Source organism: Acomys russatus, chromosome 32 (assembly GCF_903995435.1).
Source record: "Acomys russatus chromosome 32, mAcoRus1.1, whole genome shotgun sequence".
NCBI lineage: Eukaryota > Metazoa > Chordata > Mammalia > Rodentia > Muridae > Acomys > Acomys russatus.
In genome coordinates, this window is record NC_067168.1 from 46,901,462 (window position 1) to 46,928,391 (window position 26,930).

At 50.9% G+C, this 26,930-nt stretch overlaps 1 protein-coding gene across 1 annotated transcript; it reads right to left on the reverse strand.

Annotated features, from left to right (window-relative positions):
- Nucleotides 1-4,327: 4,327 nt before the first annotated feature.
- Nucleotides 4,328-10,149, reverse strand: Cck (cholecystokinin). Its single transcript, XM_051140305.1, has 4 exons — nt 9,879-10,149; nt 9,709-9,764; nt 8,596-8,811; nt 4,328-4,645 (listed from the first exon to the last, which is right to left on the reverse strand). Exons 2-4 carry the CDS (start codon nt 9,716-9,718, stop codon nt 4,512-4,514), a joined length of 360 nt encoding a protein of 119 aa, XP_050996262.1. The 5' UTR covers nt 9,719-9,764; nt 9,879-10,149; the 3' UTR covers nt 4,328-4,511.
- Between the last annotated feature and the right edge of the window lie 16,781 nt (nt 10,150-26,930).

The window sequence follows — 26,930 nt, forward strand, 5'->3', positions numbered from 1 at the left end:
TCCTCCTGCCTCATCCTCCCAAGTAGCCTGATGCCAGCAGCAGTTTAGTTTCCGCATCTTTAATACCCTGAGTAAGCCCACCGAAAAACCACCAGTGTATGCCTTTTCTTCCTTTGGTATTGTTAGTACTTTCTGAGCCTAAAAAAAAAATCATGAAAACTAAGAATCAATTTGCTTACACAACTCATGGAGGTCAGTTCTGTGCCCACCACGTGGGCCCCAGACACGGACTTCACGTCCTCTAGCAGATTTGGTGGCAAACCTTTCTGGGTTTTGATTGGAGCAAAACCATTAGGCTGAATGTGTGTGGGGAGGGGTGGGATGTGCCCCTCCTGTGTGTGACATCCAGGAGAGTAGTCTGCCTTCCATCTTCCTGTGTCTGCCTGGGAGGGCTTGATCATGTCCCTGTGTGTGTTTTATTTTCTCAATAAAATTGCTTCTAAGACTTTAGCAGAAAGGGACCTGAGACACGTTGCTTCGCTGGCTAATCTATTATACAAATATCTATTGAGTCCAGACACTATGGTAAGTGGTGGAAATTAAATGAAACAGACAAAAATCCCTGCCCTTGTGGGACTGAGGTCCTAGCAGGTAAGGCAGAAAAAGCAATCGATTTGTATACGATGTAATTCTGAGAGACGCTAAGGAAGGAGAGACAGCAGAGGGGATGGGTCAGCAGATAGGATACAGCTGAAGGATCTGGAAGGTGCAGCTGTGCTTTTCGGGGAAGACAGGTCAGAGAGGATGAGACCCGAGGCAGAGCCGGCTTAGTGTTAATGAATCGTGCAGGGAGTGTTAAGGAGTGAGGGGTGAGTGATGGGCAGATGCAGGAATAAAGGGAGCTCTGTCCAGTGGGATCTGGGAAGCAAGCGGGAATCTGGGGCAGCCGCTGTAGCCCAGAGCAGAAGAAAGGCACAGCACGTCGTTTCCACATTTGATGATAAATATTCGCAGAATCCAGAGCCCAGGGGAAATTAGTGAGCCCACAGCTCTCTCATCTCGTGGCCCCTGCTGTATTTACCTCCAGGACAAGCAATAACTTACAGGTGCCGGGGGAAATATTGAATGCACCTAGGCATGAGGCTGAGAGATTAAGAACCTTTCCTTTTGGCGCATGTGGCTTCTGGTCTTGTCAATCTGAGGAGATTTAGAACTGCCTAGAAGAGGCAGCTCTGGGTCTGTCTGTGAGGGTCTTAGGAGGGATGATTCATGCTGTGGGCGGCATTATCCTACAGACGTGCAGGGTCCTGCACTGAATAAAAGTCTCCTCCTCAGGAAACCAGAGCAGCAGCGCTGGTCTTCCTCACTGTCAATGTGATGTGGGCAGCTGCTTCTTCTGCCACCACTACTGTGGCCACTCCAGCCAAGGGACTGAGTCCTTCCGCTGAGAGATAAGTAACCAACACACCAGGGCCCTTCTGTGAAGCCTCATCCTTGTGTTTGGAACCATCACACCTGTCTTTGAGTCCATACACATTGTCAATTCCCTGCCAGGGCCTACTGATATGTCCATAGAAACATAAGAGATTTGTGGACAAATAGATGGAACTAGAAATGATCATACTGAGTGAGTTAACCCAGAAGCAGAAAGAGTCACATGGTATACACTCATTTATAATTGGGCACTAGCCCAAAAGGCATGTCCCATGAAAGTCTTCACTTACCAGGAGATTGGGATAGATGTGAGGACATCCTACTGGGACTCTAGGTGAGAGAAGTATAGGAGATGGGGAAATAGGATCCAGAGGGTCCTAGAAACCTACAAGAAGAACATCATGACGCGTGAATCTGGGCTCAGGGGGGTCTGCTCAAACTACTCCACCAACCAAGGACAATACAAACAGTAAACATTGAACACCTACTCAGATCTAGCCAATGGACAGGACATTATCCATAGTTATGTGGAGAGTGGGGACTGGAGAGCTAGGACTGACTCTGACACAGACTCTGGTGCCCCCTTGGTGGGGAGGCCTGGTTGCACTCGAAGAATAAGCAGGCTGCCAAGATGAGACTTGATGGCCTCTGACCATAGTGTGGGGGAGGAGGTCCCCCTCAGTCATAGACCTAGGGGAGGGGAGTAGGGTGAAAGCAGGAGGGAGGGAGGAACAGGAGGATACAAGGGATGGGATAACAATTAAGATGTAATCAGAACAAATTAAAAAAAAAAAAAAAAGAAAAGAAACGTAAGGGAAAATATCCTAAAATGTAACTAATTTCTGTGCCGGGGACAGATCATTCTGAGCATTGACTTTGTTGATTTTATTGCCATGGAACACACACACACACACACACACACACACACACACACACACACACACACACGACAGCCCGTGTATGCTGTTGTCCTTTTAGAAGGCTATAGTCTCCACAGGTTCTTTATTAATGAGTGAGTTCAATGCTATCTCTGAAATGCACTGTTCTTCTATTTCTAAGAGGTCTTGTATGGCTTCATCTTTGAAAACCTAATGCCCACATCCCCGGTGATTCAAAAGCCACTAGTTCAGATCAGCTCTTCATCCGTTGGGTGCTGTTGGCTCTTTGTTCAGTTCTGAGTCCTTCCTCTGCCTCACCCTGACCCCAACACGCGTTTGCACACAGGGTGCAATCTCCCCCCACCGCATGGCTGGTGGTGAGCTAGCTGCACAGACTACAGGTGTTTTGAATGTTAGTTACCATCCCCTCACTGTGACCAAAGCAGCTTCAGGGGAACAAGTCTACCTCAGTGAGAGGCCTATGAGGGGAGCATGGAGAAGCAGGAGAAGTTGACGCTGGCGCTCGGCTCGCTGTCTCTTTTATTCAGCCTGGGGTCCCAGCTCACAGGATGGCGCCACCTGTGCTCAGGGGCCATCTTCCCCCTTAGGTTAATTGTGTCTGGAAGTGACCCGCACAAACATACCCACAGGTGTGTCTCCCAGGTGATGTCAATTCAATCAAGTCACAAAAGAAGGCAGACCATCACAAATGAGAGTCAGACGCGTGACTGAGGAGGCGGCCTCAGAGAGCAATCTGTTGGGACTAAGTGAGGTGGGAACCGTAGGTGGTGCCGGTGCACTGTGTTAGCTAACTTTACACTGAATTCTGCAGCTACTCCTGCCTGGGGTCACCAGAAGGGATCCCTAAGGGTTCCTTTTCTACCACTGGAGAAGCACTGAGTGTCCCAGTGGGTGACGGTGGGGTGGGTGGACCTGCTGAGCCATGACATAGATTGAATCATGTTGCTCTCAATGTATGTGTGTCCTGGAGGCCTCGGTCAGGATGAGCCTCCGGTTCTGGGTGACAGGTGTCCTCCCAGCATCCCCTCTGACTGACTGCGGTGTGACAGGGCTGAGGGAAAGCTGCCACGGGCTGTCGTGTAACTGTTTCCTCAAGGGGCCAGGAAGGCTTATAAAACTCACAAGACACAAGAGGCCCCTCCCACAATCAGAAAAGTGCTAAAAGATTTCTGGGAGAGAGGCAACTCTTCTGTGGAGCTGCCTGCAAGTCGTGCAGGGAGATCTAAGGCTACAGCTTCCAGGAGCTGCTGCCACTGCCGCTGCCCAGGCTGGGCTGTGCTTTTTTCTGGTGATGCCAGTTTGCCCGTGCTGCTGTAAATAACTCTGATAAGCCCACCGAGCAAGTTATGTATAGATGGAGTCATGATTTCTTTGGTTAATCAGTGCCTGCTCTACTTGCGGCAGGACAGATACAGATTCCCCACGGCAAGGAGCACACAGCACAGGCTCCGTGCTACATCCGTGGAAGTCCAAGAACAGCCTGGGGCCAGGAGTACAAGAGCTGCCTGGGAGTCAGCTTGGATTTGCGGAGTCTGAATGTGCAGTTTACTCTGACACCACCCCCACCCCCCGCCGTGATTCCTTACATTCTGTAGTTTTAGGGTGCTGGTTAACAGCTTCCTTCTCACCTAGGTGCATCAGCCTTCAAGTCTGGGACTCACCAGCTGGGGCACCAGGCTCAGCCACTTCCACCTTTCAGGGTCACCTCCTTGTCTGTAGAGGACAGGCTCTGGGGCTATCACTGCCCTGTAACTTACTAAAGGTTGGAAGAACCCCTAGAGAGAAGTCTTGTGATGGGAGAGCCTCTACGAAGAGATCAGGGATCAGTATAGCCAGGTGTGGGGCTGAGCCCAAGGGCACTTCCACAAGGCAACTCGCCTTTGGTGGAAAGGCCAGTGCCGCCGTGCCCTGCACAGTTCCCATGTGGACCCTGAGTACCAGGCTTCACTCCTTGTCCACTCTGGGGACCCTCACTGGACACAAAGAATGATGGGCAGAAGGAAACGTCTTTAATAGCATGGCAACATTAGGTCTGGGAGTCACTGGAGGATCACTGCCACCCCCCAACCGCATGGCTGGGCTGAGGCGTGTGACTGCATTACACACTCTGAGCAGACAGATTTCACATTGGGAACGTAATAAATAGGTACTCAAAATGACAAACAGCACAGGCAAGGGGTTGTGTCATGGTTGTGTTCTCATTCCACCTCCTCCAAGCAGGGCTGAGAGGCCGGCCCACTACGATGGGTATTCGTAGTCCTCGGCACTGCGCCGGCCAAAATCCATCCAGCCCATGTAGTCCCTGTCACTTATCCTGTGACTGGGGTCCAGACTCTGCAGGTTCTTAAGAGCAGACATGCGGCCAGAAGGAGCTGTGGGGTAGAAGAGGGAAAGGAGACGAGAGCCTTAGATCTCTTAGAGATTATGACCAATTTAAGTCAGGACTAAAGTGGTGCAGAAAGCCAGTGTGTGTGTGTGTGTGTGCGCACGCGCGCGCGTGTGTGTGTACATAGAAGTATATACGTGTGTATATGGGCATCTGTGTGTGCCTCGGTATCTTTTCCATCTTATTGAGACAGAGCACCTGGAGCTCACTGGCCTGGCTATACCCACTGGTCAGCAAGCCTCAGGGCTCCTCCTATCTGCCTCTCCAGCACTGGGATTGTAGGCACACACCACACCCAGCTTTTTCATGTGGGTTCTTGGGGCATTGAACTCAGGTCTTTGTGCATGTGCAGCAAGCACTTTGCTGACAGTGCCATCTCGCCAGGACTTTGGAAGAGCACCAAACAGCTGCCGCTCACCAGAAATGCATAGAGAAAAAAGCAGTGGAAGCGTTTAGACAGGTTCACGTTTCCCTGCCTCGCTTGTGGGTGAGCTGTCTAGGTTTTCCTACCCAAAACAGCACTTCATAGTGTACATATCCCTCAGCAGATGCCAAGCAAAGATCTTCCTCGGACTCACTAACTTCTAGATGTTACGACTTAGCATCCCGGCACCCTTAGCTGGTCACAGAGCTTCCTGGGGCTACAACGCTGATGCTAAGACTCGGGTTTTTAGAAATAGAACCGAGGAATCAGGAAGACGGTGGTTCAGCAGGTGGCCGTGCTTGCTGTGTACGCCTGACAGCCTGAGCTCAAACCTCCTGGGATCCATGTTGGACATACGGTGCAGGTCCGAGGCTGAGATGGGAGGCAGAGACAGGAGAATCCTGCAGAAGCTCATAGGTCATGTAGCCAGGAGTATGAAATGCAGGGACAAACCAGAGAACCCTGTCTCAAACTAGGTGGAAGGTGAGGGCCAGACACACACACACACACACATACACACACACACACACACATACACACACACACACACACACACACACACACAGAGAGAGAGAGAGAGAGAGAAGTGTTTTGTTTGTTTTAGAATGAGGACCAGTCAGATGGCTCAGTGTGTAAGGATGCTCACAGCCAAGCTTGACGATGTGAGTTTGAGTCCCTGGACCCACACAATGGAAGAAGACAGCAGACTCCTGTGGGCTGTCCTCTGCGCTCCACAGGACCACCACGGCACATAGCCTCACAAATAAATGTAAAAACATAACGGAATCAAGTTCCCTTTCTACATGAATATTGTTTGCAAATTATTATTTTGAAAGCTACATTCCTTAAAAAATAGCCCGAAGATGAACTGTCAGATTAACATTCAAAGAAACTAAATGAGACGTCACAAAGGATGAAACTTAAGTCAGCCACTTTGACCAAAACACAGTGATTACCATGCAATGGATTCCAGCCTGTGGCAGCTGCGTGATCTGGGCAAAGAGGGGTGCAGTGACACGATTCCCTCTGCTGCAGGCACATGCTGTGCTCCCAGCCCACAAAGGGTTGACAATGGCCTCCTGAGCTTGTGACCAGGGTAGCACCTTCTGGGCTGAGGGGTCCCTCAGGACCCCCGTGGGAAAGCCCAAACCTGTCCATGGCTCCCACTGAGCTGGGACCACAGTGCTCCCACCTTTTGGGTATTTTGCGGGAGGCCACGGGCAAGCACAGCCAGAAGGATTACTTATTGATACGCCTTTGCCAGGACCCAGTAAGAGAGCTAATGAGAGGGTCATTGGAAAAACTGCAGTGAAATAGAGGAGGGGTTAGCTGGGGGGAGGATCAGGAGGGGGTAGCGGAACTAACGAGCAAGCGTGGTGGGTGAATGTGATGTGAGTGTGCTCTGTGGAGTGAACGTCACAATGAAACTAACTCACCACCACGGCATAACTATCACATATTAATAAGACATTTTTCAGTTACCCTGACTTACTGAATAAACAACCCCACATTTCCTCTCTCTGTCCCGGTGCCTTCCCAGCTTGGGAACTGAGTGCTGCTCAGTGAGTTCCTTGAGCAGACAGCCCCAGCCTGTGCAGAGAAGCCCCAGCCGCCTGCCTGTCTGCCTGCTCACTACCTCAGCAACATATGTGTCTGCCTCCCTGTACAGTCACAAAAACACAGCCTGCCATCCCGAGGGCTCAGGGATCACTGTCCACCCTGAGGGCGTGGCACACCCCCCCCCCCCCCCCCCCCGTCAGTGCCATGGCCGAGCACCACTCAGGGTGGCTGTGTTTGGCCCATGCCTGGGTCCTCACAGCTTCGTCCTCTGGCGTGGTGCTGCCACCTCTCCTTCTACCCTTCCCAGCGCTACACAGCGAAGGGGCTCAGAACCCAGTTGTGGGGTGAAGCAAAGGGACCCGACTCGTCTTATACCCTGCTGCCTCCTAGATGTCATTGGCTTTCTTTCTCTTGGCTTTCCAAACATGAAAAATGGGTGAGATGCTCACTGTGCACTGTGTTACGGGCTGAGGGAGACTCACAGAGGTAGCGTCTGGTCAAGGGCAGGAGGTGCACTAGAGGTCCCCTACCATCGCAGGAACATGTAGCCCAGGCTGGCCTCAAACTCGCTGCCCAGCAGGGACCAGCCTTGAACTGATCCTCCCACCTGCACCTCCTGAATGCTAGGCTCACACGTGTGCATCACCACAACCTGTTTCCTTCGGTGCTAGAGTTGAACCAGGATTTTGGTGCACTCTAGGCCAACAGCATAGTGAAAAGTGTAGAATGCTTCAGAAGCGTCTGCTGGTGGTCCACACCGGAGGGCAGATCCTATGCGAGGGTCAGTCGGTCAGAAGGCACAGGGAGGGGGCACCCCAGGTCTTCTATCTATCTATCTATCTATCTATCTATCTATCTATCTATCTACCTACCTACATCTCCCACCTCCTTCCTTCCCTCCCTTTCTCTGTTGAATTAGCAGGAAAATTACCCAGAAAGGGGTGGTTGTAGGAGAAGTTCCCAAACAGGAAGTATGAAATCTCTTGATTTCCCCTCATGCCCCCTGGTCTCATCTTCATGTGAAACTCCAGGAGACTCCACCAAGCACTCCAGTTTTCCCTCACTAGTCAAGCCAAATGCAGGCAGGGTGACAAGCCAGGGTTCCTGAGCTCCTCAGAAAGGACGGCCACCTCCCAGGTTTTAATCCAGTTTTCCTGCTCCAGGTTAGCAGACCCCAGCCAGAGGCCACCATCCACATCACTGCGGATAAAGGCAGAGATGAAAGCTGTCTTGAGGGCTGCCCTCGAAATCCCAGAGCCAGGAGGAGCTCTGGGTTCCTCTGCCTTCATCTCCTACTTCCTGCAAGTGAGAGGTTCGGAGACAGGAAAGGAACACGCTGAACCGCCCACTGGACTCATGGGGAAAAGCCTTCCAAGGCTGAGATGCCCAGCTGTGGACGGCCTTGGAGACACCTTTCCAACATCTCTAGAAAGGCCAGGTACATCTCTCCTTGGGTGGCCATGTTCACTCGCAGCCAAGAGACTGCTGCTGGCGCTCTGAGACGGGAGGTGGGGAGGCATACACAGTGCCACCGCTCTTCTCAGCACCGACCCACTACTGCCAGAGGGCTTCCAAAGGCCAGTGCCTGGGTGGTCTCCAGTCCCTTTGCAAATAGCGCAAAGGAGATAGGGCGGATCTGAGGACTCTCTTTAATGTTGTCCTAAAGCACTGTTAGACTTCAGCCCTAACACCGTGCCAAAATCAATTCAGAGAAGGGTCTGTTAGCCGGCTCCCCTTAGCCAAGAGGTAACTCCTCTGCCCACCTCCCTTTTTGGGTGCTGCGAGCACCACCTGCCTACTGCACTGTGCGGTGTCGCATACCTCAGGGAAGAAAAGTGAAAATCTTGCTGCTTGTTTGTCTCCTGTTTCCTCCTCCCTGCAGATGCTAAAAGGAATCAGGATTGGGATCTCAGAGCCGCAGCAGAAGCGTGAGGGAGAGCGTGCTTCCTTACCTTTGCGGACCTGCTGGATGTATCGCGCTAGCAGTGCGCCCAGGCGCGCTCGGGGCTCGCCGTCCGTCCTGAGCACGGCCCTCAGCTGCTTTCGGGGTGCCTCCTCCAGCCGCTGCACCTCCGGGTCCTCGGCTTCTGCAGGGGCTACCGGTTGCGTCAGGGCGCCTGCAGCCAGGACCGCCATCAGCACGCACAGACACACGCCGCTTTTCATGGCTGTGGGGAGCGAAGGCGAGGAGCGTGAACCAAAGGTTGACCTCGGCGTGGCTCCAGCCCAAAGTCCCGCACCCAGACGCCAGCTGAGGCCGAACGTGGGGGCTGCAGCCGCGCCAAGGTTGGCTCATGCCTTAGCCTATCCAAGTCCATAGCTGCGCCCTGATCACCGCGCGCCCTCGGGACACTTCTGCCTGGCTTTTGTACCCAGGGCCCCGAAATCCTGCACAGAAACGATTTTTTTTCTGCCCGATTTTCTCTGCCTGCTTCCCTGAAGTTCCAGGACGCCTTTGTAGCTTTTTTCTTCCAATCAGAAAAGCAAAGCACTGAATGAAAAGCAGTGTGTGTGTGTGTGTGTGTGTGTGTGTGTGTGGAGAGAGAGAGAGAGAGAGAGAGAGAGAGAGAGAGAGAGCAGTGGTGGATATTCCTGGAGAGAAATGAGAAATGCGGGAGATTAAATCTATTCGTTACATTAATAAACGGGAAGGCTACGGGAAGCATCATTTAAAGCAAAGCACGGGCACGTAAGTAGAGGCTGTGTTTCTAGAGATTCCTCGGCATTTTATGGGAACAAACAAGAGGCCGCTGTGCAAAACAAAACCCAGAAATCTGCGCCCAGTCCTGAGTTGCGGCCAAAGCCCCACCACGTATGAGAGCTGAGCAGACAGATGAGTCCTGAGGCATAACGATGCATTTCTATCCCCAAAGCCCTGATCTTTTTTTCCCCCTGCAGCATTTAGAAAATAAGCATAAGTCTTAAAACCTCTTGGTATTTTTTTTTTTTTTTTAATAATTGCAAAGTGCTCCGAACAGCAGGGGAACCCTAAGAACGGCTATCCCAGCCTTGCCGCGAACAGGGAACACACAGGCGAAAACAAGACCGGACACAGGAGTACCCACCCAGACGCATTTTAAAGTCCAGCGCCGTTATTTCTGACTTCAGGAAATCCTTCCAGCTGTCAAAGGAAGAAAAGCACAGAAAATAGACGAAACAGCAAGGGGTGCAAAACTGCGGGCCAGTAGTCTTCACAGTCATGAGTCCTAGTTCGGCCAGCGAGGCACCTACTTACCTCTGGCTGGGCAATCAGCTGTCGTTCGCGATTTCCAGCGGAGCAGGCTGCTGTCCAGCCAAGTTCAGGGCAGGCGGGAGGGCGGCTGCCTCTTAAATAGCCCCGCCCGGCGCTCGCGCAGCCAGTCATCTGTTTACCCAGCGCTGACGCAGTCCGGCAGGACACGTGCTCAGAAGGCGGCACTAGGGCGACCACCACTGAAGTTGCCCAGAGCGAAGGGAACCCGCCCAGTGGATGAGGGGTAGCCCCTCCCAGGAGGGGTACTCCCAAGCGGCTTTCTTCTTTATCTAAAGAACTTCCTTCCCACCTGTCTTCGCCTCCCCAGAGTCGCTTCAGGCAGGGAGTCTCCTCCTGGGTGGGAAACGGGAGTTGATCTGTAATGAAGAAGCTGACCACGTTCAGTGAGCTTCGGGGATCAAGCGGTCCATCAACGAAACTGGGGGACCCTCACAGGCTGGGTGCCAGCGAGTGTAACTCTGGCGTGTTCTCTGGGACCACTTTCAGGCCTGAGTGGGTTCCCACGCGTGACAGAGAGGAGTTGGGCTGTCAGTTTCTCAGAAGCCAATCGCGCACAGTTGGCGTCCTAGGTCTGTTTTTTTTACACAATTGTAAGAGCTGGGTGCACCTCCCGCCTTTGCGCAGAAGAAGCCATTGGGAACAGATTTCTTGCTAGGAGGAGTTCGCACCTTGCCCACATCTACTGATGCTCCTGGTCGCCAAGTGGCGCCAGAGAGTGTCTCAGGCACCCCCAAGCTCTGGTTGCCTGAGGCATCCCGACTTGGCTCGCACCTTCCCAGAGAGCTCAGATAGCCCTTTTCTGTTGGTCCCTCCAGAGTCATGGAATTCCACTGGGATAAAGATTCTCACCAACCAAGAGGGAAGAGGGGCGCCCACTGCTGTAGCGCGAGCATCCCTGAGAGCCAGGAAGTCCCTCTACCCCATTTCACAGAACTGTTGAGGACTTAGGAAGCCCCCCCAAGCCCCCCCCACCTCCCCAGGCAGTCCCCCAGCTAGCCTGAAACCTGGGATCACCAGTCAGCCATGCTCTCAACCCCTTCTAGCCTCAGTCTCTGGTGAAAGAAGAAAGGCTTGGAAACACTTTCTAAATAAAAGATGTACCAGGTACCAACAGACCTTGGTGGCCTTTAATCCCAGTACTCAAGAGGCAGAGGCAGGCAGATCGCTGTGAGTTCGAGGCCAGCCTGGTCTACAAAGCTAGTCTAGGACAGCCAAGGCTACACAGAGAAACCCTGTCTCGGGGAAAAAAAGAAGGAGGAGGAGGAGGAGGAGGAGGAGGAGGAGGAGGAGGAGGAGAAGAAGAAGAAGAAGAAGAAGAAGAAGAAGAAGAAGAAGAAGAAGAAAGAAAGAAAGAAAGAAAAAAGTATCCAGCTCTGGAGCCTTCAGGCTGAGAGGAACCATGGAAAAGCAGTTAGTTAGTTTCCTGGTTGTGGCTCTAGAGTCTTTGTAACCTAGACTCAACATGTTTTAAACAATAACAGATTAAATTAAAAGCTCAGGCTGTGGAAATTAGTTGTATTTGTGATGGATCAAGCAGGTCTGGAAGTTTGGCCTAAAACAGGATGGCGCACAGCTGATGCTTCCTTCCCTTGACCTGTGGACTAAGATGTGGGCGTTTAGCACACTCTTTCCCTCCATTCCTTTCCGCATGATTTATGAACTAGGTCTAGCCCCTTGAGGACACAGTGTGACCAAGACCTGACAAAATAACTACCCTAGTAAATAAACACCTGGGGCTGAGCAGGAGGCTGTGGGGGGTCGAGGGGCCAGCTTGGGGGTTGGGAAGGTGGCTCAGTCAGTAAGATGCTTGCCTTGCAAGCGCAAGGACCTGAGTTCAGATCCCACTAAAAGCCAGGGAAGACATTCTCCCAGGGCTAAGGAGGTCTACACAGGAGGATCCCTGGAGCTCATTGGAGTAGCCAGTTGGTGTGCTCTAGGTTTAGTTAGTCTGCCTTCAAAATAATAAGGTAGAGTGTGATGGTGGAAGACACCTGGTGTGAACATCTGGCCTGCACATCTGTATACTCACGTCCCCACACATTCATGCATGTATAGACACCTGGTGTGAACATCTGGCCCGCACATGTGTATACACATGTCCCCATACATTCATACACGCACACCACAAGTGACATGCACACCAGACTGACCGTCTCTGGTGGAGTGGGGGGACTAGAGTGAAGGTGCGGGCAGATAATCTGAGGGAAAATGTTCTTCTCCGGCCAGGGAAAGGCCGAGGTAAGGGGTGACATGGAGGTTTGGGGACCAGGACCAGTTAGGAGGATAGGAAATGAGAGGGCCATGAGGAACGGAGACAGATGTATAGTCTAGCACGCCTTCATGGGGTCTATTCAAGATCAGGAAACACAGCAGACACTAGACACACCCGAAGCGCCCATGGCAGAGCACTCAGACACTTAGAACAGTAGGCATAAAAGGAAAGTTCCAGCCATGGAAACAGCTTCTTGCCTGCCCCTGAAAACACTCCAGGGCAGCTTGGTGACTGACCATGAAGTTCAAGGTTGCAAGACAAGGGCGTGGGTCGGGGGGTGGGAAGTGGGGGTAGGGGTGGGAGGTAGGGGTGGGGTGGGGGATGGAGGGTGGGGGTGGGAGCTGGGAGGTAGAGGTGGGGGGTGGGAGGTGGGGGTGGAGAGGGGAGTGGGGGTGTGGTGGGGGTGTGGGGAGTGGGGGCAGGGCTGGGGTGTGGGGGGTGGGAAGTGGGGGTGGGGGATATCGCCAACACAACTGGTGTGTATATGGCATAAGGTGGTGATGAATCCAGGCTGTGAATGGCCACTAGGAGGAGGTTGGGATGGGTCTGAGGCAGAGGGACACTGGAGGCATGGCCCAGACTCTACACACAGACAGTGGCTTCCCACCTGGAAGTTGTAGGGCAAGCCTCGAAAGGCGGGATAGGCAGGAAGGAAAAAGGTGTCTCTGCCCCGATCCCAAGGTGTGACAGGAAGAGGTGAAGGACCAGGAGAACAGGTTGGTACCTGACCAGAGGCAGGGTCAAAAGACCAGAGTAGCAATACCGCCAGGAGAAGCCAGAGATGACAAGGACAGCTAGAAGCTGGAAGGGGGTGGCGTAAAATGGTCTCTTTATTTGAAATAACATGGTAGCCATGCCTCCTCCATCTTGATGGATCTGGACTCCACAGTGATCCAGTGAGGTCCCCTCCAAGCGGATGAGAAGGGAGGTTGTTGTCTTTCAGCAACACAGCCTGGAGCTTGTTTTTCTCTTGCGTTGGTCTAATGCCCCTGGCCAACGTCCTGGATCTATGTTCCCCTCCTCTCTCTGGCTTTCAGTACCCCCTCCCCGCAAACTCCACTTGTCCAAGCTTCAAGCCTGGATGTCAGGATGTTGCTCCCCAGAGGGCATACCTAAGCCAGGAAGGATGGAACATTCTAGAAATTTCTGGAAACTTCTCAAAGTTTTTTTCCCCTTCCAGCAAACTCTGATAACATCTCCAACTAGTTTCTCCTGGTCTTCACCTGCCTCATTTCCTTAATTCTGGCCCCTGAAATCATCTCTCACTCCCTGGACTGCTTCACCTCATTATAACTATGCTCAAAACACCAGCTGTGAGCCAGGCACTGTAGAGGTACATATCCCTGAAGAGTGGTGCTGCCACTGTAGTCAAGGGAGAAAGAGAACAAACAGGGAAGAAACCTTGCATATGTGATGGTCATTGATGGGCACCCTGAAGTGTGGAGAGGATGGAGATGGCTGGCTGGCAGTTTGCAGGAATGGGGGTGCAGGCGTGCTAGAGGACCCTCTGCTAGGATCTTTGCTGTGTTAGCTCCCTGTGTGCTTAAGATAAAGGAGGGTTCACCTTTCAGCCCATGGAAAGGAGGGGTTCTGCCCTGTTTTGTGGGTTATTCTGTGTCTTATCCACTGCGAGACGGAAACAGATACGTTTGAATGTGAGATGCTCTCCTCGGGCTTTCATGGTTAAAACCCTGGTCCCAGCTTCTTCGAGAAGCACGCCTGGAGGCTGACAGCCAGGCCCCACGTGCTGTCTCTGCTTCCTGTCCCACTGAGAGAACGGGAAGCCCTACTGTGGCTGTCACGAAGCCCCGTGCTGCCATGAGGGGATGGACTGTGTCCCTTTAAACCACAAGCCAAAACGAGTCCTCCCCTTAAGTTGCTCTCAAAACAGGATGAAAAGAGCAGTGTCCTTTCTGTGGTCTCTACTGCCACCCCGTCCCCCTGAGACTCCTCAGCAGGAAGTCGGCATTCCTCACAGGTGGATCTTTCCGGTACCCTGTGGAGGACTGACAACATCAGGCCCTTGAGGTTGTTATATTTGAAAGGAAGCAACGGGGAGACGAAATCTATGATTTTTGACTGATTTAGGAATCTAGAAATTTCTGTCTGATGTTTTGGTGATTAAAATGGCAAATGAAAAACTGGAGAGGTTGCTCAGCTGTTAGGAGCACTCGCTGCTCTTGCAGAGGACACAGGTTTGCTTTCTAGCACCCGCATGGTGGCTGACGACCACCTGCCACCTTAGTTCCAGGGAATCTCACACCTTCCTTTGACTCCTCACGCACTGCACACATACATATCCCGGCAAAACACCCATACACATAAAATAAAACAAACGAGTCTAAAGACACTGTAATGTTAATGGTGTCATCAGACTTAGGGCGACATTTCAGAGTTCTGCGAATTACGGCATTTTTGACAAAGGACTCTTGCAGTCATGAGAAACCTCTCATGACACAGGTCCATCAGATAGCGTAGGGAGCGTAATGGGATATTTAGGTGCAAGTAGGAGCCTGCTTTATTATTCATTGGATTTCTACTTGTCACAGCTCATCCGTGTTTAATGGAGGTCAAGAGGCTATCCACTGTGACTGGAAAGGCATTGGTTTGACGGCTTCTGTTTTAGGTCTTGGGGGCTTTTTTTTTTCTCCTAAGCATATTTTAGAAATATCATTTCTTGTGTGGTTTCCCTGAGACATACAGAAAATGCCTGTTTATTATGTGGGCCTTCAAACTCCAGTCTTCCAGAAGAAAAGAATCCAGTTGAGAGGCAGGGACAGTGCAAGAAATTTATTTAGTGAGGCTGAACAAAGTGTTTACTCAACAAGAGACGGTGCTGAGCTGCGCCTGGAATGGGTAGAGCACAGTGACTTTTTAACTGTGGGTTTAAAAAACATTTTTAATTAATATTTATGATGTGGGCAGCATGTATATGGAAGAAAATAACCACTTTTCTCTCCCACATCATGGTAAAAAAGATGTCTTTTGTAGGCTCTTTCTTTCTTTCTTTCTTCTTCTTCTTCTTTTTGTTTTGTTTTGGGGTTTTTTTTGTTGTTGTTTTTTTGAGACAGGGTTTCTCTGTGCAGCCTTGGCTGTCCTGGATTCACTTTGTAGACCAGGCTGGCCTCGAACTCACAGTGATCCGCCTGCCTCTGCCTCCCCAGTGCTGGGATTAAAGGCATGCACCACCATGCCCGGTTTGTAGGCTATTTTGTCCCATTATTGTCTAGAGAAATCCCACAAGGGATGGGGAATAAACTGCAAAATAAATTATATTATAATGAGGCTGCCACCTTTGGTTGGCACACACTTGTGGCGACTGGGCAGCTGGCCCTGACTTTCTTAGGGAGCACAGTGACAACCTGACTGCAGCTTCCAGGGCTTCAGCAAAGGGATGCTGTGAGCACGCAGAGATGCAGCTAAGCAGAGCTTCTCTCTGGTTATTCACCCCCAACCCCTGCCTGACGGAGTGCAGAGTCATCCCAAATACGGCGGATGCAGGCAGACCAAAGAAAGACTCTGGCCAGTCCAGCTTGGCAAAATAAAGGAGGTTTTTGTGGTTATTAAGAGTGTGGTGGCTCCGGTAGCTGCATGGCCCTGCCCAGCGGGCTCCTGTTTTATCCTGCCCTGCACACCTGGGTCCAGAGAGTTGACTGATGTCTTGGTGTAGCTGTGAGCACAGGCTCACACATGGCACAGGGCACAGATGACGCCCTGCTCGGACAGTGTCCCTTACGTGTGCTCAGTCCTTGCTCTTATCAGGGTTTCTGTCTGACCCAGGACCCATCATCTAGTGTGGAAGTGTGGAAGACAGCTAAGTGGCATTTTGCTGCAAAATGGAATTCCTCTGGTTGGTGGAATTCCGAAGGCTGGCCCGACTATACCATGATTCATTCTTATAAGGGCCGGTGGTGGCCACAGACATCAGGCTTTATCTGGAATGATCTGACAGGAAGGAAGGGAGTAGCCAAGGCCTTGGAGGGCAGAGGCTCCTCTTCCTAGCAGGGCTCCTTCAGGATACTTTGACTCCATTTGGGTTCCTGTAGAGGCAGAATGGAAGCAAGCACCTACGGGTGGCGGTTGATCTTGCATGGATCCCAGAATCAGGACTGAGGGAGGAGGAGAGCCAGGAAGCCCAAGGAGTGGGTTCTTCGCTTCTGGACTCTGACACTCCTCCCGGAAAGTGGCTCACGGCAGCTGGGAAGGCAGCCTTGACTGTTAGTCATCCAAACTTCTAGGACAACATACACCATTGGCTGAACGGAAAGAGTGTGTTTCAGGAAGCCCGGAGGCTGGGAAGTCCAAGACTAGGGTCCCAGGAAGGTGTGTGACCTGCTGAGGAGTCCTCACCTGGCAACACACACACTGTACCTCAAGTGATGGGGAGGGAAGCCTGTCCTTTTACTTCTTATCTTCATTTTACGTGCATGAGTATTTTGCCTGCATGTATGTCTGTGTGCCTGCCACATGCGTGCCTCGTGCCCAGGGAGGTCAGAAGAGGATCTCATAATGTCTGGAACTGGGCCTGGGAGTCACATCAGGCCCTCTGCAAGAGCAGCCTGGGCTCCTGACAGCCCCAGCCCAAGGTGTTCTAGTCTTCTTTCCCCCTTTGGTTTTTCAACACAGAGTTTCTCTGTGTAGCCCTGGCTCTCCTGGACCCTCTGTGTAGACCAGGCTGGCCTCGAACTCACAGAAATATCAGAGAGATTCTCTGCTTCCTGAGTTCTGGGATTAAAGATGTACACCACCATGCCCAACCCTAGGGTGGTCCATTCTTTTTTTTTTTTTTCTTATTGTCACATTATAGATGGCTGTGAGCCACCATGTGGTTGCTGGGAATTGAACTCAGGACTTATGGAAAAGCAGGTGGTGCTCTTAACCACTGAGCCATCTCTCCAGCCCAGGTGGTGCATTCTTAAACGGCACAGATCACATTATTGGAAACATCCATTACCTCATTGCTCCAAAGTGCCCACTCTCAGTACATCGGTGAGGAAGGAATTTAAAAGAAAGATAGGCAGTGCCTGGCAGAGAAAACGCCCATAGATTAGAAAAGATTGTAGTTTTTCATGCCAGGTATGCTAATACACACCTATACCCCCAGCATTTGTCGGGGTGAAGACAGGAGGATCAGGAGTTCAAGGTCATCCTTGGCTACATAGCCTGTGTGGCCAGCCTGGGTTACATAAGACACTGTCTCAAAAACAATCAACCAGTCAAACAAAGAAGCAAACAAAAACAGCAAAAGAAACCATTTTAGTGTTTCCCTGTGGTTTCTATGAGGCTGGTATGGAACTGAGGAACCCTAAATCTGGGGAAGGCTTTGAAAAGGATGCAGTTCAGTCAGGAAACAAAGAGTGGGGGAACTTGATGGCCACTCCAAGTGACACACTTCCTCCAACAAGGCCACACCCCTAACCCTTCTAATCCTTTCAAATAGTGCCACTCCCTACATCAACTAAGAGATCAAATACAGAAGCCTGTGAGGACCATTCTTATCCAAACCACCACAAGTGGGTACATCTCTTCCTCACCTACTCACATCTTCAGCCAAGGGTTTGTTCACAGAATGGAGATGCCACCTCCACCTATGAATCAGAGACAGCCTGGCTGAAGGCCCTGGCAGGCTGAGTACCAATCGGGACTACAGACATGGTGTAGAAGGCCCAGAGCCCCAGCACAGTGTTCTCTGGGCCTTCATTCATAGGCCCACTCACGGCCATTTCTTTTCTTTTCCTTTTTTTCTTCTTTTTTTGTTTTTTTAAGACAGGGTTTCTCTGTGTAGCCTTGGCTGTCCTGGACTCACTTTTGTAGACCAGGCTGGCCTCAAACTTACAGCAATCCGCCTGCCTCTGCCTCCCGAGTGCTGGGATTAAAGGCGTGCCCCACCACTGCCCGGCCCTCACAGCTGTTTCTTACCCACCTTTCTGCTTCTAACCTAACCTCCTTATGACTAACAGGTGGAAACACTTGGACTGGCATAATGTGACAGACTTTTAGCTTCCACCAACCCAAAGGCTAAGAATGCTTAGTATCTGAGGCCTAGTAAGTACAGAACTTTCTGCTTTGCTAGGAGCTGCCTCCCCAGTGTTCTCACCGATACGTTTGACGTAACTTTTGGCTTCCTCTGTTTTCTTATTGTGACCTGAATCTGTGTTCCCTACACCGAGGCCGTGGCCACTCATCTTTGCTCTCTTATCCCCTCTGAGGTGAGAATTGTGGTTTTTCACCTACAGGCGTAATGGGCAGTGAGAAGATAAAGTGACACAGGTTGCAGGGAGGGTATTGTGCTGGGGCAACAGAAGGGTGATTTGTAAGTGTTTGCTTATGTCCTTGAGAGAAGGAGAGAGCTGGGGTGCACATTAGCTCCAGCCTGACCCCTCTGAGAGCAGTTCTTGGGGTGTGCAGGATCCAGCTGGGTGTGCAGGACAGATGGGGTCCAGCTGGGTGTGCAGGACAGACAGGGTTCAGCTCTTCTGAGTGACTGATGGTTGCAAACACCTGGATTGGGGCCCAGGCACTGCTATGCTAAGGCCTGCAGGGCATCTGGGGACAGGGCACAATAGCCTCACTCGCCTGTCACTGTGAATGCAGTAGCTGTCAGATTTTACCTTAATTTCCCACCATTGTGTTTAATGTATGGAATGTTCTCACTAGATATTTGTCAAGTGGAATATTTGTGTGTGTGTGTGTGTGTGTGTGTGTATGTGTGTGTGTGTGTGTGTGTATTTGAAAGGATTAGAAGGATTAGGGGGTGTGGCCTTGTTGAAGGAAGTGTGTCACTTGGAGTGGCCTTTAAGGGTTTCCCCACTCATTGTGTGTGTGTGTGTGTGTGCGTGTGTGTGTGTGTGTGTGTGTGTGTGTACACACACACACACACACACACACGCACACACACACACACACACATTTCGGTCTCTTGGGAAGACAGCCTGAGCTAAAGAATCATCTAGGAGAGTTGATCTGCTGGGAGACTGTCTTGATTGTTAATTGGTATGGGAAGACCCATCATGGGCGGCTTCATTCCCTAGGCAAGGGTCCTTAACAGTGTGAGGGTCGAAAAACCGTGCTGAGCACAAGCAAGCAAGAATGCCACCTTTATCTCTGCTCTTGGCTGTGGATACGCTGTGACCTGCTTCGAGTTCCTGCCTTAACTCCCTTCCATAATGGAATATAACCTGAAAGTGCAAGCCAAACAAACCCCCATCTCAGTACGCTGCTCGTCATTAGGGCATTTTTTAATCACAGCACTGAACAAGACCGGAACAGTCACCCAGTGTAAGGACTGTGCTGCTTGGTTGCTTGTTGACCGGGCAATGTGCAACCTTGTAGAGCCGTTAGCCAGTCTCATTGACTGGATTTGCTCGACATAGGGTGTGAATTGAAAAGGTGTGAATGCTGACCCATTCCCCGTATGCAGAAGCTCACTAATAGAACACATGTCTAGGTGTGGGATTGCTGACTTAAAGTGTCTGTGCATTCTCAGTGCTGACAACCAGTGCCAAGTAACCCTCTTACCATCTCTTGCTTATTAATGCTTTGCTCAGCAAAGCCAGGGCCTGAGAGCCAGAGCTCAATCACAGGAAGCTGGCTGGCGGGACACACAGGATTTAACCTGAGATTTCATCCTTTTCTCTGTGAATTCTGGCAGCCTGTTGGGGGTGGGGGGAGGGGCAAGGACAGGCAACACCTCTCAGTGTGGATGGTGATGTTTGGGGGGACTATAGGGGAAAGGACACACACTAAAACAGACAAACAAAGCAAGGGTAGGTGGAGCAGGAAGAAACAGCAATTGAGGTTTTCTTGTCTTGGTGTGCCATACGCACCCACACACAGCAGTTGTGTTTGGACAGTGGGAATTTCGTGATAAAAGTAAGCCTTTGCCTTCCCACCTGAAAGGCCTCAGGTTTGGGACGTTTGTTAGAAGAGTTGTCAATGCCACAGAAGACAGCTGCAGGCCAGGGGCTCTAAGGCATGGGTAGGGGTCCCCGCTTACAGGTCGCAGAGAAAGGGGGAGGTTCCAGGCCAGCTCTGCTTCAGCCAGGCTGTCTCTGATTCATAGGTGGAGGTGGCATCTCCATTCTGCAAACAAACCCTTGGCTGAAGATGTGAGTAGGTGAGGAAGAGATGTACCCACTTGTGGTGGTTTGGATAAGAATGGTCCTCACAGGCTCCTGTATTTGATCTCTTAGTTGATGTAGGGAGTGGCACTATTTGAAAGGATTAGAAGGATTAGGGGTGTGGCCTTGTTGGAGGAAGTGTGTCACTTGGAGTGGCCATTAAGGTTTCAAAAGCCCACGTTAAGCTCAGTGTCTCTCTCTGCCTGTGCATCAAGATGTAGCTGTCAGCTATTGCTCCGGCACCCACCTGCATGCTGCCAGACTCCCTACCATGATAACGGACTAGACCTCTGAAGCTGTAAACAAACTCCCAATTAAATGTTTTCTTTTATAAGAGCTGCCTTGGTCATGGTGTCTCTTCACGGCAATAGGACAGCGACTAAGACACCATTCCACCAGCAGCAACTCAGATGTCCTGTAGGCTGGCAGTCCCAGCCTACAGACTTTCTTAGAGGAGCGAAAATTTAATAAGGGTGTCTGCCATTCTCCTGGAACTTGGGGAACCTGGGGAAGATGTTAGGGTGTTCGAGGCTCACTGGCAAGAGATTTACCATAGAGTAGGTAGGCTTGGCCTGATCAGTCCCAAGTCCCAAACCCAATAATCTAGGCTTTTCTTTCAGGCAGGGCTGAACCTGCATTGAGTGCCACACACTGTTGAGCAGCTAGTGGTAGGTGTGTGTGTGTGTGTGTGTGTGTGTGTGCGCGCGCGCGCGCGCGCGCAGGATTTCCCTCCGTCTGTGACAAGGGAGAAGGAAGGCGGTCATCAGTTTCTGTAGGGATGGGTGGCAGCATCCTGGCTCCAGATGGATGAGGAACTTCTGGCTGCCATGCCCAGGGCTGCCAGGGACTTGCAGAGGAGTGAGAAAATGACTTTTGTCTGCCAGATTGTGTTTCTTATGTAAGAGTTTGGAGCTAAGAGGAAAAAAAGAAAGAGAAAAAAGAAACTCAGCCCTCCATCGAGAATCTTGGTGTTACAGTTTTGGTCTCTGCCCTACGTCGCAAAACAGACCCTAAGATTGGGGTGTGGGGACACTATCCTGGAGAGCTTACTGAGGACCTAGGGGCACTTGGGTGGGGCAGGAATGACAATATCCTTTTTTTTTTTTTTTTTTTTTTTTTGGTTTTTTCGAGACAGTGTCTCTCTGTGGTGCCTTGGCTGTCCTGGACTCTTTGTAGACCAGGCTGGCCTCGAACTCACAAAGATCCACCTGCCTCTGCCTCCCGAGTGCTGGGATTAAAGGCGTGCACGACCACGCCCGGCTGGAATGACAATATTCTAAAGGGAAGTGGGGTTGATATAATGGACCCCAGGACAACCTGAATCCATGTCGCCAAGCCATGGTCACCCATGAAGTGTGAACTGTGGTTTTCATTGACAAGAAGCCTCCGGTGAGTGAGATGAAGCCTTGAGGACGAAGAGAATTCGCATTTTCAGCCACTTTCCCAAAGACTGATTTTCTCTGAACAAAGTCAGATGTCAAAACAAGGCTCAGGGCATGGAGAAGAGCTCAGATGGTCTTGGGGGGCGGGGCAGTCTCAGTTTTATGAACGCATTCTCCACTCTGACTTACTTGAGGCATAGAAAGAGGGGACACTACACAAAATCCCTCAAGTCCACTAGAGCTCTAAAGCCTCGGCTGCCTCAGGCTCCCGGTGGACAACCCTTTGTATAATAAGGCACTAATTTTAAAGCGAAATGGTGTGTGTGGAGAGCAGGAGGGAGAGGGCAGCTGCTTCTTGGCATGTCGCTCTCACTCCTGCAAGATGGGCCAGGCTGCTAAAGGAGACGCATGTGCTATGATCCAGCCGAGAAGATCGGGAGCCAGGAGCGGGTGAGTTTGCAGCAGGAGTGCTGGGATTTCAGTCTCCTGCATTGACAGGACACAGATGGGCCAGGAGAACTAGAGAGAAGGTTCTGCAGGCTTCAGAGATGCAGTTACATTTCTCTTCCCACCCATGATATTTGCTTCCAGGCTTTGGAAAGGACCTCACCACACTGTGAGTGGGAAGAGCTGGCTGCCACCTGCAGGCCTGCCTCCATGGCCCTCGAGGCTTTAGAGGCCAGGAGTGTCCAGCCACAGCTCTCCCTTCAGGTCGGCCTGACTTCTGTGGCCTGGTGACTCTTTGCCCCCTCCCTCCACGGGTTCTCTTTGTTGGGAGGAGCCTGCTAGGTACATAGAGGTAAATTTCAATTTGGGGGAACTGATAACCCTCCATCTTTTTCTTTCTCCTTGGGGGTTGCCATGTTGTAGACTGGTCTTGAACTTCGAGTGTGAAATGTCCTTCCTTCATAGGCTAATGTGTTTGAAGTCTTTTAAAAACTAAAAAACAGGTTTGTTTTGTTTGCTTGTTTTGTTTTGTTTTGTTTTGTTTGATAGGAGCTTATGAAGCCAGATAAAGCTGGCCTCAGATTCAACATGTAAGAACACATGGACACTCTAGAAGCCGAATAGAAAGCCTGTTTTGCTGGCCAGCCGCTGCACAGGGGAATTGCCCAAATCATGCAGCCCCGAGCCTCACCTCATGGTTCTTTGTCTTTTATGCACAAAAATCACATTCTGGTTGACGCACTTCTCTTTGCAAGAACAGTTAGCAAGAAGCAAAACTACAGAAATGAAAAGAAAGGTTAACACACTTAGGGCTTTCCTGTCCTGGAGTAGGAATCTGGTCTTTGATGGATTGGGCCTTTGTTCCCATTTTGGCAAGTGTTGGGGCCAATGTGCTGGGTTCTAAGGTCAGAGTGGAAAGTGTAATGGCATCAGATGTGCTAAGGTCTCAGAGTCTGTTACAGGCTGACCTTGAAGGTTTGTCCTCCGGCCTCTACCTCCTGAGTGCTGGAATTGCACATGTGCAACACCGTACCTGGTTTAGGTTAGGTTGAACATGGCCTTCCTGCATGCTTGGTAAGCACTGTACAAACCAGCCTACATCCTCAGCTTTTGGCCAGTTTCAAGGAGCCTGGACCACTTGTGTGTGTTTTCAGGGTTGAGAGTCATCAGGAGACGTAACATCATGGTCACCTGCATGGTGGCTCCCACAGGACCACCTAGAGTCCAGAGACTACCTTGGTGTTGTTTCTAAGAGAGTTCAGAATGGCAGCTTCTTCCTTCACTTGGTAGTGCCAACACTTGCCGCTGTCATGGTCTGAGACAGTGAGCCTCGCGCCACGTCACCCCGATGATGGAAGGAACACAAGTCCAGGACGCTCTCGACTCCCCAGCAGGGCATGTGCTGAGTGGAAGGGGAGCCCTTCAGAGTGCCCACACTTTAATTACTTCCATTATGACAAGCGTGCTTTGGGGACAGCACAGTTTGTCAAACTAGGTCAAGTAGCAGACTGAAGGTGATGCCAGGGTGGAGTGTGCTCGAAGTTGTCAGGAAGGGAACAGCAATTACAAGACCTTTTGTGAGAAACTATTTCCTCTGAATACAATTTTATGGCATAGGAGTGTGAATGTGTGTGTGGCATGTGTGGCACATTTATCAGATTTTTGTCATTTAAAAAAATGCCACATTTTAGCATTTTTGAAGCAAGGACATATGCTACAATCTCTAAACCTTCACAGTTGCTGGAAACTAGCTGGCCATGGTGGTCTTTGTCTTGTCTTGCCTATTCACTCTGGGTACCCCTTCCGTTGGGGGCTTGTATTAGCAAGGGTTCTTTAAAGGAACAAAGGGACCTAACCATCTAACCATGTGGTGTGTGTGTGTGTGTGTGTGTGTGTGTGTGTGTGTGTGTGTGTGTGTGTGTGAAGCTGTGTGCTCACAAATACTCTGTGTCATCCAACAATGGCCGTTTCACACTGGAAAGGTGGGAACAGGATAATTCTTCAGTCCTCAAGCTGGTGTGGAAGGCCTAGAAGATTGCTGATGAACTCCTGGTCTTCAGTCTGCCCTGGAATCCCAAGCAGCTGGCTGTGATATCATTGGAGGAATATCAGCGATTGGATAGATGAGCTTGCCAGGGAGAGTCAGGGCAAGCAGGGAAAAAAGCAGCTTTCTTCTTCCAACTCCTTTGATCTGGCTGCCTCCAGAAGGTGTGGCTCAGATTTAGTGTGAGCATTCCTGCTTCAAATAATCTGATTAAGAAAATGCTTCAATAGTGTAAATGTACCACAGTTTCTTAGTCCATTCTTCTACTGAGGGACACTTAGGCTGTTTCCATGTTCTGGCTATTATGTATAAAGCAGCTATGAACATGGTTGAGCATATGTCCCTGTTGTGTGGTAGGGCATTTTCTGGGTGTATTCCAAGGAGTGGGATAGCTGGGTCTTGAGGAAGCCCTATTCCCATTTTTCTGAGAAAGCGCCAGATAGATTTCCAAAGTGGTTGTACTAGTTTGCATTCCCACCAGCAATGAAGGAGTGTTCCTCTCTCTCCACATCCTCACCAACATGTGGTGTCATTTGAGTTTTTGATCTATAGATCTAGAAATTATCATAATGAATGAGTTCACCCAGAAGCAAAAAGAGACAAACGGTATATTCTCACTTATATCAAAACACTAGCCCAAGGGATACGTCCCATGAAAATCTTTACTTACCAGGAAAGTGGGTAAGAGGAGAGGAAATCCTATTGAGACTTTAGGTGAGAGTAGCATGGAAGAATGGGGAAATAGTAGGACCCACAGGGTCCTGGAAACCTACAAGAAGAACTTTATGACAGGCAGATCTGGGTCCTGGGGTCCTCCTCAAACTAAGGCACCAGCCAAGGAGAATATAGACAGTAAGCTTCGAACCCCTACAAAGACCTAGCCGACGAACAGGATATTCTCCACCGTTGAGTGGAGAGTGAGATCTGACTCTCACACGAACTCTGGTGCCCCTTTTCTGACCATGTCCCCTGGATGGGGAGACCTGGTGGCACTCAGAGGAAGGATAGCAAGTTACCAAGAAGAGACTCGATATTCTAAGAGCATATATAGGGGGAGGAGGTCTCTCTCAATCACAGACATAGGGGAGGGGAGAAGGGGGGAAGTGGGAGGGAGGGAAGAATGGGAGGAAACAGGGGAAGGGCTAACAATCTAGATGTAATATGAATAAATTAATAAAATTAATTAAAACAAAAAAAGAAAACACTTCAAGGGAGCGCCAAGCTTAGTCACCACAGGGCCAGCTTGGCTGTCCACGCTGGTGTGCTGAGGTTGCCCCTACAATATATGCGCTTGGTATTCCACACATTGACCTGCGGTGCTGTGGAATCTGTACTCACAGAGGAAAGTCCTTCAGCTGGGAGCTGTAGGAGTGGAAACACAGACACCTGGGTAAGAACCGGGGCGTGGGGGGGGCTGCTGTTAGTGAAGTGAGCATATATCACTGCAAAACGACCCCACCACACTCTCTCAGCCCACAACAGCTCAATGCTTTCCACAGGTCATAAAAAATGAAGGTGAATTGCTGGGCTTCACAGTCAGTGACCGGCAGGATTGCCCGGACCCACCGTGCCAGGCTACCGAAGTGGAGACCCTGCCCGTCCCTGGGCTTCACGTCAGTGACCGGCAGGATTGCCTGGACCCACCGTGCCAGGCTACTGAAGTGGAGACCCTGCCCGTCCCTTTGATGCAGTGAAGGAAGTTTCAGAGCTTGCATTAGAAGATTGACGACAAACGTGAGACGTTGGATGGACATGGTGGCACAGACTTAGAATCTCAGTGCTGGGGAGGCAGCGGCAGGTAGATTCCCAGAGCTCCCTGGCTGGACAGCTCAGCCTACAGGGAAAAGAATGCCCACCCAGACCGTGGCACGAGTCACTGGGTGAGAAATATGAAAGTGTGGACTCAGAACAGGTCCTGGCCTGGTGGATGGTAAGGACCCCCTTGTGGGGGTGGGGACTAAAGTCTGAGTCACTCTCTGGGGTGGTTTCTAGGAGCTTCAGGACTGGTTCTGCTCTTGCCCTTCACAGGTCAAGGACAGCATGGCGGCTCCTCAGTCACCAATGCTTGTCTCCACCTTGAGCGAGCTGTTTTCTTCGTCTTTGGTGGTGCTCTGTCTTGTGTTGTATTTTGGTTTTGTTTGTAGCGGGGTCTCTCGTTGGTCTAGAGTTCATCAAGTAGGCAAGGCTGATGGGACCAAGAGCCCCAGGGATCCACCTGTGTCTGCCTTCCCAGGGATCATAAGCAGCTGTCTGCGGCTTTCTTTCTTTCTTGCATGGGCTCTGGGAGTTGAATTCAGGTTTTTCTCACACTATTGGCTGAGCTATCCCACCCCAGCCCTGTTCTGCCTCTGCTGGCAGATTCTGTGTGTCTGGAGTGTGTCCCCCCCCCACCCCATCCACTTCCCCCTTAGTGATTCTCTCAGTCACAAGGGAGGACCGGGACTTGGGTCTATCCAATCATAGCCTCCTGCTCTCCTGGTTGCTGGGATCTGGGTCACAAATCAGCTCGTAACCAGAGCAGAGCCATTCAGAGTTCTATAAGATTTCATAAGTTAATTTGAGGGAAGGGGACTAGAGACTTTTGTAACCGTCTCTCTACCAAAGGAAGTGAAAGGGGACAGGGGATGTCAGAGATGGTGAAGGACAGGACGAGGCGGAGAGGGGGATGGCATCCCTCAAGATCCCCAGATCCAGCTGTGCCTTAATGCAGGCCCACAGCTGGATTCCCTATTCCAATATTGTGCATCCTGTTCAGGCCAGATTCCCACT